Genomic DNA, 13699 nt, shown 5'->3' on the forward strand with positions numbered 1-13699 from the left:
ACATAATTTTAATTCTACTAATAGTCAGGGACATTGTCATCTGTTCTCAGTAAAATTAGGCCATTGGGTTGTAAAACATTCTTTGTAACATTCATCAAGCTAAAAATATCTAAAGAAAGACAGATCCACCAGATATATGCAGCAGAGTCTATTGTATTGGTGCTGTGGAGTTTTGTTTTTTGGTCTTCATGTTCATCCATAAATGACTAGCACTTGTCTTCAAGAAGTCCTGTTGGAAAAAGACAGAATTCAATGATATCACATTGGCCCAGCTTTCATTTAGAGAGGTTCTCAGGTTATGAAAAAAACTATTTTTACATACCTTATAGAAAAATTACTCCAAATTATTAGAGCCCTTTTGCGAGGTTTCCTAAATGTATGTGATTTTCTTACGCTACTAGGTTAAGTTTGATAAATTTATATTGCTGTTTTCTATAAATACTAAAGAGGCTATCAGATTAGTTCAAGACTTGTTTCTACATTAACCTATTGCAGTAATGAGTACCCCTAAAAAAATGTTTTCCTTTTCAATGTCCTCTATGTCTCTTACTGTAATTTGTATGGAAAAGATTTACAAAAAATGGATCAATACTTCATCGATGCAAGTCCTGGGCCATCAGCCCATAGTAAAATACATCTAGAAAACATTCTATGTATGTTGAGTGACAATAAATGCATGTTCACACAATGTTTTCTTTTGGTAACCTGTAGCTAGAGTATGTTAGGTGTTGAGTTCCTGCCACTGAACAGGGGGAATCTTGAACCATCTCCGCTGCGGTCTCCCATTTTTCTCCAGCCACAGTGGAGTCTGCTCAGCAGAGACGTTGGTCCCAGCATCTAGCTCAGGCTGATACTGGACAACTGGTTACTGCTGCCTTTCCAGCTTTTGCCATTGTTGCCAGTACTGGGCAGCGGCGAGCAGACGTGTTTGGGACTAAATCCTGCTCTTCCCTTTCTGAGCATGCTCAGGGCAAGATCTCTCATTGGAGATCAAGGGTCACATGCTTAGATACTGCAGCAAATCCCATTGGTCCTTTAGGAAGGTCCTGAAGGTGTTCTTCTTCTGTGGCTAGTAAATATAAGTAAACTGACTGAACAGCAATCTAGTCTGAACTGGTGCATAACCAAAAAAGTCTTACATAGCAAATAGATCAATGGCTGCACTCAACTGTACTAAAGCAAGGAAATGTGCGATACATGAAATGTGAATAGCTTAATGGCTTGTGAAATCTATGAAAAAATACATGAGATGCTTAGCACAAGATTTGGCCAAAAAATGTGTTTTTTCATAGATTTCACAAGCCATTAAGCTATTCACATTTCATGCCATTGATCTATTTGCTATGTAAGACTTTTTTGGTTATGCACCAGTTCAGACTAGATTGCTGTTCAGTCAGTTTACTTATATTTACTATGTACTATTTTTTCTGAGGTGAATGCCCCGCCCTTCACCATGCTGTGATTTTAACTACATCCAAACACAGTTGGTCCTGACCTTCCTATAAATGCAGGCTTTACCATGTTAATAGCCATAGGTAAGTGTACACACTAGGCAGTCAGGTCAGGTACCCATCCGATTTGAGATTACCTTGACATTTGGTGGATGGGCTCACATTTTTGGCCAAATCTTGTGCTAAGCATCTCATGTGTTTTTTCATAGATTTCGCAAGCCATTAAGCTATTCACATTTCATGTATCGCACATTTCCTTGCTTTAGTACAGTTGAGTGCAGCCATTGATCTATTTGCTATGTAAGACTTTTTTGGTTATGCACCAGTTCAGACTAGATTGCTGTTCAGTCAGTTTACTTATATTTACTAGCCACAGAAGAAGAACACCTTCAGGACCTTCCTAAAGGACCAATGGGATTTGCTGCAGTATCTAAGCATGTGACCCTTGATCTCCAATGAGAGATCTTGCCCTGAGCATGCTCAGAAAGGGAAGAGCAGGATTTAGTCCCAAACACGTCTGCTCGCCGCTGCCCAGTACTGGCAACAATGGCAAAAGCTGGAAAGGCAGCAGTAACCAGTTGTCCAGTATCAGCCTGAGCTAGATGCTGGGACCAACGTCTCTGCTGAGCAGACTCCACTGTGGCTGGAGAAAAATGGGAGACCGCAGCGGAGATGGTTCAAGATTCCCCCTGTTCAGTGGCAGGAACTCAACACCTAACATACTCTAGCTACAGATTACCAAAAGAAAACATTGTGTGAACATGCATTTATTGTCACTCAACATACATAGAATGTTTTCTAGATGTATTTTACTATTTTACGCATTTTAAAATGCGTGCGTGTCCAGCTTCCCGTGACGTCACGGCTTGTGATTGGTCGCGTCGCCCATGTAACCGCGACGCGACCAATCACAAGCCAGAACGTAATTTTAAAATCCTGAAGGACCTGAAATTACGTCCTGGCTTGCTGTGATTGGTCGCGTCGCGGCCACATGGGCGGTACGCGACCAATCACAAGCCGGGACTTCACGTAAGGAAGTAAACGCGCAAATTTTAAGCAAACAACGCTGCCGGTTCCCTCGGTGAGGTCCAGGCTGCGTCGGAGAGGTGAGTATAGCAATATTTTTTATTTTAATTCTCTCTTTTACACATTATTACATTAATGTTGTTTCGATACCGATACCCGATACCACAAAAGTATCGGATCTCGGTATCGGAATTCCGATACCCGCAAGTATCGGCCGATACCCGATACTTGTGGTATCGGAATGCTCAACACTACTGTTAACCCTTCTAACTTCCTAATAAAAAAATTATGTTTCCAAAATTGTACTGATGTAAAGTAGACATGTGATTTATTAACTATTTTGTTTGATATAATGCTCTGATTTAAAGGCATAAGAATTAAAAGTTGGAAAATTGTAATATTTTCAAAATGTTAGCCAAGTTTCTGTTTTTTTAACAAATAAACACAAGTCATATAAAAGAAATGTTACCACTATCATGAAGTACACCATGCCCCGATAAAACATTCTGCGAATCAGTGGAATCCATTGAAGCGTTCCAGAGTTATAACCCTTTAAAGTGACACTGGTCAGAATTTTAAATTTTGGCTTGGTCATTAAGGTCAAAATTGGCTCTGTCACTAAGGGGTTAACTAGTGGGACAGTTTTACAAATCAGATCATTCCGGACATGGTGATACCAAATACTTTTGAATAGCAGGGCATTATATCAGTTAATTGCACACAGGTGGGAGGTGTGCCAGCTCCTTCTCTGATCAGGAACTTAGAGGCCACCTAGGTGACCCCAGGGCCATCTTTCAGCCAGTGGTCACCAGGGAGACCATTGGCACAATGCAATCGCAATCACATTGTGTCGATCAGAGTGGAGAGGCAGCTCTCTCTCTCTGTAAGCAGATCGATGTAGCTGTCACTATTGACAGTGACATCAGAGGGGTTAAACATCCGCAATCAGTGCTGGCACCAATCGTGGGCATTGCCCCGCAGGGTGCCAGTTCTCATATAGCACTTGTTGCATAGTTTGTGAGAGTACATTATATGGGGTAATTCAACTTTTATCTACACAGAACATGAGGTACATGCATCAGCTTCTTAATACAGCATAACAGGAAGTCTAAAGGACCTTTTACCAGAGATTAATTGAAACCAAAGAACAACAAGTATATGCATTACATTCAACTAAGCATATAACAGTAACAACATCGCCATCTACTGTCAGAAAACTGTACACTCCTCCTGCACACAAATAAGTCTGTATCTGTTGCATATCTGCCAACAGCACTGACAACTGCTTTTGTTTGCGCCGGAGCTCGGATTGAGCCCACATAATTGCCACGCTATACATGTTTGGCGGTTTGTGGGAACCCACCTCCCGCAGCCTGAAAAATACAATTAAGAAAATGCCAACAAAAATGTTTACAAACTACTTCAAGAAATGCCAGAAAAATGCTGAAAATAAAAAAATTAATGTTCATTTTATGAGGAGCTTTTTCGGTACTTCTTCAGGTGATTCTGGCCTCCATATACCCCAAAAATCCAATAATTTCTACCATGATGCTGTCCATCTGTTTCTATCTTTTAGACATCATACTTTTACAAGCCACAGGTTTGAGACTCTTCTTTTAACATTTCACTACAAACTAACACTGTGAAGTATGGCCAGGAACCTGATGATCACTGTACGCCAACATTGATGTAACCTATATAGAAGGTGGTTGTGGTTACACCATATCCTAACAAATCAGAAAATGGCAGAAAAATTGTGACTTACTGTCTTTATGCTCTGTGCTGTGATGAGCTAGAAATCTGTATGAAGAAAGAATGTAACATTTATAATTAGCCAATTACTTTTATTATATTTCTTCAAGAAAAAAATGAAAGATGATCTTTATTTTACATACTGTATGTCATTTCCCTCTAGCAGCTGCTTATAGGTAGTGATCTCCATCTCCAAATGGGTCTTCTGATCCATAAGTATTTTGTACTCGTAGTTCTGACGTTCTAGGTCAGAATGCATCTGCCCAAGCTGTGACTCTATGTTGTCAATCATTTCTTGTAACTGGGCAAGTTGGGAACCAAACGTGGCTTTTGTTTCTGCCAAAGTGTTCTCCAGGGCTGATTTCTATAGTAAGGAGAGCATAATATTTAGAAGGTTAGAAGTTTCAGCTTGAGCAGAGCTTTACAACATGACTCAATGGCAATACTGATTGAATTTTACAATTACAGTTTGACCTCTATGGTTTTCATTGGAGTTGAGCAAAAAGATTCACATGATCCATGGTCTAGTGGCACTGGCCATGTTGGTACTCATGGCCAAGTAACCAAGACTGTGTGAACCTCCTACTACTTACGGCATACCTGCATAGTGCACACATGACATCAGGAGGCCTACTAATCAGAAGAAATGCCATTGATGTCATAGGTTGTAGGAGGTTCGCAATGCTCTGGTCTGGCGGCCACAAATCATTTTGCTCAACTTTTAGGTTTTATGCATTAAAATCTCATACCATGCTCAGTTGACTCAGCAGATCAATCTCCAGGGTCTGTACAGAGCGTTTTAGGTCAATGAGCTCACTACTAAATGACTGCAGTTGTTCAGCTCCAGAGGACACTTCATGGTTCAGTTCTGCACTCTGTAAGGGAATATGAGAGTGGTAAGAGAAATTTCTGCACTAGCATATTGATCTATAGGATCTGGTCATATTCTAGATATAAACATCTATATATATAATCGTCTAACGGGTACTTGCATCTGTCTGTTTGTCTGTCTGTCACGGAAATCCCGCATTGCTGATGATCAATCAGCGACGGGCACAGTCCGCCCGCGAATTCACCCCTTCCTACTCTCTGTCAGTGCCCCCTCTAGTCAGTGCTCACACAGGGTTAATGGTTGTGTTGCACCGCGTTATGCTCTACGTGGCTGTGGTATATATTACGTGGCTGGGCAATATACTACATCGCTGTGCTCTATACTATTTGGCCTGTGTTATATACTGCATGGGCTGTGTTATATACTAGGTGGCTGTGCTATATACTACGTGGTTGTGCAATATATTATGTGGCTGTGCAATTTATTACATGGCTGGGCAATATACTACGTGGGCTGTGTTATAAACTGCATGGGCTGAGTTATATACTGCGTGGGCTGTGTTATATACTACGTCTATGTGCTATATACTACGTGGCTGTGGTATATATTACGTGGCTGGGCAATATACTACGTGTCTGTGCTATATACTACGGGGCTGTGCTATATACTACGTGGGCTGTGCTATATACTATGTGGGCTGTGCTATATACTATGTGGGCTGTGTTATATACTACGTGGGCTGTGTTATATACTATGTGGGCTGTATGCTACTTGGCTGTGCTATATTTCTCTGCTGTATCTGTGCATCATGAATCGTGGTATGTGTTAAAGAGGGGGGCCCACTGAGACTCTTTCGCCCGGAGCCCTCAAAAACATGGAGCAGGCTCTGGCTTCACTGATTGTTCGCGGCCGGGCATGACCAATCAGCAACAGGCGCAGTCCGACCGCGAATTGGCGCGGAATTTGAACCACGCTTCGCTAATTGGTCGCGCCCGGCCGGCCGAATCCTGTGTATAAATTGCATTATTCTGATAACTTCATAAATAAACTACATACATATTCTAGAATACCCGATGCATTCGAATTGGGCCACCATCTAGTTGCTTTATATTCATTTTTGGTAATTCCACTTAAAGTGAAGAAGAGTCTTGGTTAACTTGGACACTTTCTCACACAATCGTTTATTCATTGAATAGGAGTTTTAAATATCTGAACTGGCCTATAAGTTTGACATCAACTCCATATATTACAGATTGGATTTGGTTGCACAACCAAAAACTATAACGTCAGATATCCACAGATAACCTTTATGCACAGACCATGTATGCTGGCACATGAGTTCATAATACCAACATGTAGGCACTATACATGCCTTTGTGAGTCTCCATATTCTCCACCAAAAGCAATTAATATACTTCTGTATTACGGCATGCACAGAAGCAAGGCAGAAAAATATACCACATACACAGGCATTACATGAGTCTAATATGAGTGCCATAATGCAGTCTGATGCAGTTTTTGTTGGTGACATCTCAGTATGTGTTACTTAAAAGGAATCTGTCACTAGGATCAATCCTCCTGAGCAGTCTATGTGGGCAGGTAGGTCATAGAGAGATGAATAAAATAATACTTTGATATCTGCAATCAGATGTCTTTTTCCACAGATATGCTCGTTTTTCTTAATATGTAAATTAACTGTAAGATGATGGGCTGGACAGAGCTCTCACCATAGAATTTGCCTCCAGAGCTTATTTTAAATGGAATGGACCTTAACCAGTATGAGACATGTAATGACTGACAGTCTGCTCTCCTGATCTACACACTTGGTTTTTATACCTTGAGAAAAGCGCCGGTCAGGCACAGAAAATTGTTGGTATAAATAGAAACCGTTTTGGCATCCCAAGGTTCTTCAATCCTCCACCGCAGCGCCCCTAAACCTCCCAGTTTCCATTTTGCCTCCTGATCTTCATGTCTTTCATTGATTGTTTCCCCATTCATTTATAATTAGCTTTGGAGACAGATTCTCCGGGAAATCTATGTCCAGCCCATAGATCTTAACAGCTCATTTATATATTAAGTGTGAAGGATGACACCAAAGAGATCATGCAGAATCCCTCCGCTACCACCACATGTGACGTACCCGCACCTCGCCACCCTGCCTGACGGCACTGTTACATCAGCAAAATCACGTAGTATGGTTTTCCTCACTTACACCAATGTGATGTTCCGCACCCCCTTGGGACAATTATGGTCAACTTGGGGCAGTTTTGCACACCACACCCCCCCCTGTCCACATGGGTCCATGGAGGCACTTGGAGTGAGAGGATGTGGCCCACACAGTCACTGATGTGGCACCACACTCACAACCCTGAGAGGCTGAGAGGCCCCTTTCACTAGCACCAGTGAAACAGAGAACTGACACCAGTTCCTCATGATATATAATTTCAGTCTGGTAGCAAGATTATTTATTAGGCCAGATCCCAGTCTCGGTAGCATGGAAAGTTAAACCGAGAAACGAATGTTTGGATTCGTAGATTAGGGTAAAAGAGCAGCCCAAGGTTAAATTAGAGTTGTGATGAAATTTTACATACCCCAGCAAAATTTTTGCTTTCTTGGCCTTCTTTCAGAGAATGTGAATGATAACACCAAAAGTTTTTCTCCACTCATGGATAGTGGTTGGGTGAAGCCATTTATTGTCAAACTATTGTGTTTTCTCTTTGTAAATCATAATGACAACCCAAAACATCCAAATGATCCTGATCAAAAGTTTACATACCCTATTTCTTAATACCATGTATTGCCCCCTCTATGACAGCTTGAAGTCTTTTGTGCCAGCTGTCTCCTTGGTCCCTTCTCAGCACATTACTCAATGCAGCCCCCACTTCCAAAGTGGACCGTATGCATGACAGAGAGGGGGATCACATGGCCGTTCACTAGCCTTTATCGCCTTTTGGTCACCCCCTCCTGCCCTCTGGGTTGAACCTAAATCCCCTCCCTTTGCCTTTCCAGCTACAAACTCCAAAATCTATGAAAGATCATAACTCCTTTCTGGATGGTCCTAGGGTGGCAGTTCTGGACCCCTGCTATGTGTTCAGACCAAACACAGCTTTGATATCTGCTTTCTACTAGCTGTTCAAAGTATACCCATATCCCTGGGTGCTAGAATGGTTCGAGACCCATGGGGGCATTCTACATGTTCTGGGGATCTTGGAAATATACACTATGTATGGCTAGGATGTATATCATCTCCATAACTCCTTATGGAATCATAGCTAACTCAAGAAAGCAGTTTAGACCACATGGTATGAACATGGCAGCAAGCCTTTTGTTTTGCTCTGAGCTGACTCAAGGTGTGAGATCTGTCACTCATAGCCATTAAGGCTTGGTCTCTCTGCTGCTGCTAGCTGGAGTAAAGAGGGGGTTATAATATCATGCCACATAGGATACAAACGATTGGCATGAAATTATATCTGCAATATTCTTCACATTAAGAAATTGAGAATTTCTCTGAAATAAAGTATCGAATCGCAGATATCAAGGTGTCATTTTATTCAACTTCCTGTGACCTACATATAGATGGCTTAGGAGAGTTGATCCTACTGACAGATTCCCTATAAATGAAAGTTGTGCTATTTCATATAAAGGAGTCTTCTAAGTTCAGACAAGCATATAAAAAAGTCCAATTTTCATTAAAAAATACAAAGATTTTTCATCTGTTTTTTGTATATGCCATTTGTTTTTATACATCAGCAGTGAATAAAATTTTCAAGACCAAAAATAGTTTTCTGTGTTAATAATGGCAATGCATAAGTTAAAATCAAATGCTATATGGTTGATCCAGATGACATTTAATTTTTTGCCTACCGATAGACTTGAATAGGTAAGTCCCATCTGAACTACGGAAGAGACTAGTGCACGCTGTTATTATTTTCACGCGGACCATATAAAAAACAGACATCTGCATAGCCCAAATGAATAACAATGGTCTGAATGATGTCAGTTTTTTCCATGAACTGCAATTAGATAGAAAATATGCTCATGTGAACATTGCCCAAGTGAGAATATAAAAAAACATAACATAAGAATTTACACTTGAGATATGTTTATTAAAATAAAATATTTCTTCAGGTCTTACCCTTGCCAGGAATATGCTCTCAACCTCTTTAAGGTTTCTCTCCATCAGGTTCTCGTATTGATCTCTAACCTCTGACAGGATCTTATTTAGATCTGTAGAAGGAGCAGCATCTACTTTCACATTGATTCTAGTACCCAGTTGAGCCCTCAGAGAGTTTACATCCTTAAATGACAAGTAACATATAATATTTTATAGTGCATTACTAAAAATGTGCAATTTCTCACTATTGATTTATATTTACTTCTTCATGATTGCTCTTTAATTGGAGGAGCTCTTTTTGAAGGCACTGAACTTGGATTTCAAAGTCTTGACTTTGCATGTTAAGTTGCTCCAGTGCGTTTCGAAGGCTAATAACATCTGCTTCAATGTTATGTCTCAGATCAAGCTCCATCGCATATCTATAATGTGAAGATAAAAAGAACTTGGCAATGATTTGTCATGTTGTTGATTCTGCTTCTAGAAACCCTGTGATAAGTTACTATTAAGGGTGTCTTCTAACAGAATGGGATTTTTAAAACCTGATAAGTGATAGCCACCTTTGCCATTATTCATATAGATTTACTGCTTAATTTTAGCAGGTAATGCTTACTTGTTTCTCAGGTCATCTGCTGCCAGCTGTGCATTGTCTATTTGCATGATGATATGTGTATTATCCACTTTGGTGGAAAAAATCTGAAAGTAATACAAAATTATTATAATTAAGTATGTGACATAAATTTTATCTTGAAGAGTGTTTTTACCTCATTTTGGAGATCTTGGATTTTCCTAAGAAATTGGCTGGAGTCAGGCAATGTACTGGGAGCATTGGTGGAATACCACTCACAGATCCTTCTCTCCAACTGAGCATTCTCTTGCTCTAAGGCATGGACTTTTTCAAGGTAGGAAGATAGTCTCTGGTTAAGATGTTGCATGGTTTCCTTCTCATTGATGTTCACCAGGCTATTAGTTTTCCAGTGATCATGGCCTCCCAAGCTTTTGAGGAGCTTTCCATGACTATGAGCAGCAAGGACATTTTTAACTCCATAACCATGACCACCAGACGACCTGCTGGAAAATGATAATCTTGCGGTTCTTCTATTGCAGTCTTGGTAGTGACCACCAAGGTGTGAGATTGAGGAAGTCTTCAGATAGTCTTTATGGAGATCATGGTGGTGAGAAGAAATATGGCTGGAGGCTTTCGGGTAATGACTTCCAGTATGGCAAACTCCCACCAGAGATCTCGAAGAAGAGTGACTGATAGCGTGACTCATTATTTCCTTTGTTCTCACACCTTTCTTCAAGACTCTAGAAACTGATGTGTGTTCAATGAATGATCTGTAAAAATGTTGTCTGCACTAGTCCTGTATTTATATGAAGCCATGACATTAGGTCAGTTTATAGGAATTTTATATGCATCATTCCCCATCATATTCTTTTAAAATTTTTCACATTTCAAAGCTAGCATCACAAGTAAAGTGTAATAGTAGGATTAGTGAATCACTTGACTGAAGTATGAAACAGGCCTCAGACATCAGAGAGTTACATTCACCACACTTTGTCAATATATTTATTTTAATTATGACCTGTCCATCAGTCACAAAATGTATTTTTATAAGCAGGAAAAATATTTGCTTTAACATGAAATGTAAAATCTGAAAAATCTGGTGTTGCAAAAAACATTTCTTAAATCGGAGGCATACAAAGATGCTGTATATGCCCACAAGCGCCTATTGGTATTGCAGTTATGGCTCAATATTACTTTGAAGCTTAGCATGATGGCTGGAGGGTAGGTTATAGATTTTATTGCCTCATCGTTTTAGTGACCTGTGAGGGTCTCAGCATCCAAGTCCCATATATCACTTTTTTAGATATAAAAAGTTTTGTGAAAGTCCGATTATTCTTCACCTTTTAGCATTCTAAACAATTGGATGAGTCTGTTATTTTATCAGATTTTCCACTACTACTTGAGCAGATATGTTCCTCTATATTGAAAACCAGCAAAAAAATAAAAAATGGCCCAGTTACTGTTTACAGGTATTGAACAATGAGTTTTCTGGTGTTATAAGTTGAATTGAATCATTAGTAGCTATGACAAAAACGGGGTTCTCCTCATTGACTTGAGCTTGTCCATCCCTCCTCCCCAATGACCCTGTGAACCTTTGTAATGATTTACCTATTGTATGCAACTGTGATATTACAAACAATTCCTGGACAATGTTTCAGGGTGGAGATGAAGAAATATGAGGACCTTCAATCTATAGTGAGCTATGACCGTGTGAAGCAGAATCAAGAAAAGGGCTCCAAGTTAATTAAGACTTATAGTGGTGTTCCAATTTTGGAAAACGCCTCTCACAGTTTACTGTTAAGAAAACAAACTGCACCTTATTCACCCTCATCAGGTCTAGAGCTAAGTCTCCACTGCTTCTCCCATTGTCCAATATTGTCTGCAGCGTTGATGTCACATTGATAGTGCTGTAGCCAATAAGTAAACTCAGTGGCTTTGCGCAAGTAAATGCCGCTCAGAGCCACTGATCAGATTGATTGTTTGCAGTGCTGTTGACGTGATGTTAGAGCTGCAGACAATAACAGTCATCTGAAGCAGCAGCGAAGACTCCGCACTGGATCCAGAGATGGTAAATCTCGGTTTGTCCAGGGAATTGGGTTTTTTCCAAGAACTGCAATTCCCTTCAACTATGACTTCACTTGAAACTAAAAATTAAATTACTAATGTCGGTGTCATGTAAGGAGTTCATGATAATTTCTGGATTATATGATGATTATTTCTAAATACATTGCTTCTATAGTTAGAATAGGAATGTGCAGTGTACTTCCGAGACTTTATGGTTGTGTATGATTATTTCATGACCGCAAGAACATTGTAATATTTTTCAAATGTTGTTCAACTTTAAAGGTGGATTCTCTTTGGAAAATCCCTTTTTGTTAGTAAGATAACCTAATAATTACTTGCTCCCAGGTTGCACCACTTCTGGGATCTTTTGTGATCAGTTTATTATTCCTACACTGCCTACACAGGGGAAATGAAGAATTACACATTTTCTTTTGAAACCAATGGGATGTCTGTATCATGCATGGACATGTCAGGTCCTCTAGAGATGATCTACGTAAGGGAACCCATTATTAACTTTTAAAATGGGGCATTTAAAAATAGGTTTTATAAATCAGGTAATCCTTTTAAGTCTCAAAAAATTACTACAGAGGGAAACAAAAATGGAAACACAAGACATTATTGATACTTAAAGGGAACCTATCACCCCGTTTTTTTCGGTATGAGATAAAAATACTGTTAAATATGGCCTGAGCTGTGCATTACAATAGTGTAGTTTGTGGACCCCGATTCCCCACCTATGCTGCCGAAATACGTTACCAAAGTAGTCATTTTCGCCTGTCAATCAGGCTGGTCAGGTCGGATGGGCGTGGCTTCTTCCCCCAGATATTGCGTAGTTTTCCGTTGGTGGCGTAGTGGTGTGCGCATGTCCAACGTCCCCAATCCTGCACGGGGGGGTGAAAATAGCAGCGATGTCCGTTATTCCATTGGTGGTCGGTGGGCGCGGCCATCTTCCTTTGGCCGCGCGTGCGCAGAAGCGGCGCTCTGCTGGCCGCGGCCAAAGGAAAATGGCCGCCGCGATCTCCATCTGCGCACGCGCGGCATCCCGCGGCCATTTTCCTGAAGCCGCGGCCAGCAGAGCGCCGCTTCTGCGCACGCGCGGCCAAAGGAAGATGGCCGCGCCCACCGACCACCAATGGAATAACGGACATCGCTGCTATTTTCACCCCCCCGTGCAGGATTGGGGACCTTGGACATGCGCACACCACTACGCCACCAACGGAAAACTACGCAATATCTGGGGGAAGAAGCCACGCCCATCCGACCTGACCAGCCTGATTGACAGGCGAAAATGACTACTTTGGTAACGTATTTCGGCAGCATAGGTGGGGAATCGGGGTCCACAAACTACACTATTGTAATGCACAGCTCAGGCCCTATTTAACAGTATTTTTATCTCATACCGAAAAAAACGGGGTGATAGGTTCCCTTTAAATAACATGCTAATGGCATAGAGGCTTAAATGATGTATCTTCTGTTGGTGTTATCATGAAGCCCCAAGGTTTAATCCTCTGTTGGTGGGATCGAGATAAAACCCCCTGGTGGGGGCCCATACACCTTCAAAAGCTGTCTGGAAATGTTCGTGTAGCCAACAGCTATTCTGCCCAACTGCCAAATACATGCACACTCAATTGGGCCCATCACACATGTGTTTTAATTACAGAGAAGAGGGATTATATGATTTCAATGGTGGGTATTTTCATAAAATTTTCCAAGCAAATATACTATGTAGTCGATGTATAAGTCAATTGTAGTGCTCAGACCATAATCACAGTAAATTATACAGTAGATCAAGCTGAAGATGAGCTACTATGTTGAATTGACCTGTCTTCTTTTTTGCTTTTGTAAATAACCAAGCAAGCAAAAAATTGCATGAACATATTTTATTACCACTGAGA

At 40.7% G+C, this 13699-nt stretch overlaps 1 protein-coding gene across 1 annotated transcript in view; it reads right to left on the bottom strand.

Annotated features, from left to right (window-relative positions):
* The window catches only part of LOC143767017 (keratin, type I cytoskeletal 19-like), a 30456-nt gene extending 20006 nt beyond the window's left edge, over window positions 1-10450 (bottom strand). Inside the window, exons 1-8 of the mRNA XM_077255035.1 lie at window positions 9937-10450; window positions 9786-9868; window positions 9438-9594; window positions 9197-9358; window positions 4979-5104; window positions 4373-4593; window positions 4243-4277; window positions 3841-3850 (exon numbers count right to left, since the gene is read on the bottom strand). Of these exons, the coding sequence (XP_077111150.1) occupies window positions 3841-3850; window positions 4243-4277; window positions 4373-4593; window positions 4979-5104; window positions 9197-9358; window positions 9438-9594; window positions 9786-9868; window positions 9937-10446 (1304 nt within the window). The 5' untranslated portion in view covers window positions 10447-10450. The remainder of the gene's footprint in view (window positions 1-3840; window positions 3851-4242; window positions 4278-4372; window positions 4594-4978; window positions 5105-9196; window positions 9359-9437; window positions 9595-9785; window positions 9869-9936) is intronic.
* Window positions 10451-13699: the final 3249 nt, after the last annotated feature.

Source organism: Ranitomeya variabilis, chromosome 4 (assembly GCF_051348905.1).
Source record: "Ranitomeya variabilis isolate aRanVar5 chromosome 4, aRanVar5.hap1, whole genome shotgun sequence".
NCBI classification, from domain to species: Eukaryota; Metazoa; Chordata; class Amphibia; order Anura; family Dendrobatidae; genus Ranitomeya; species Ranitomeya variabilis.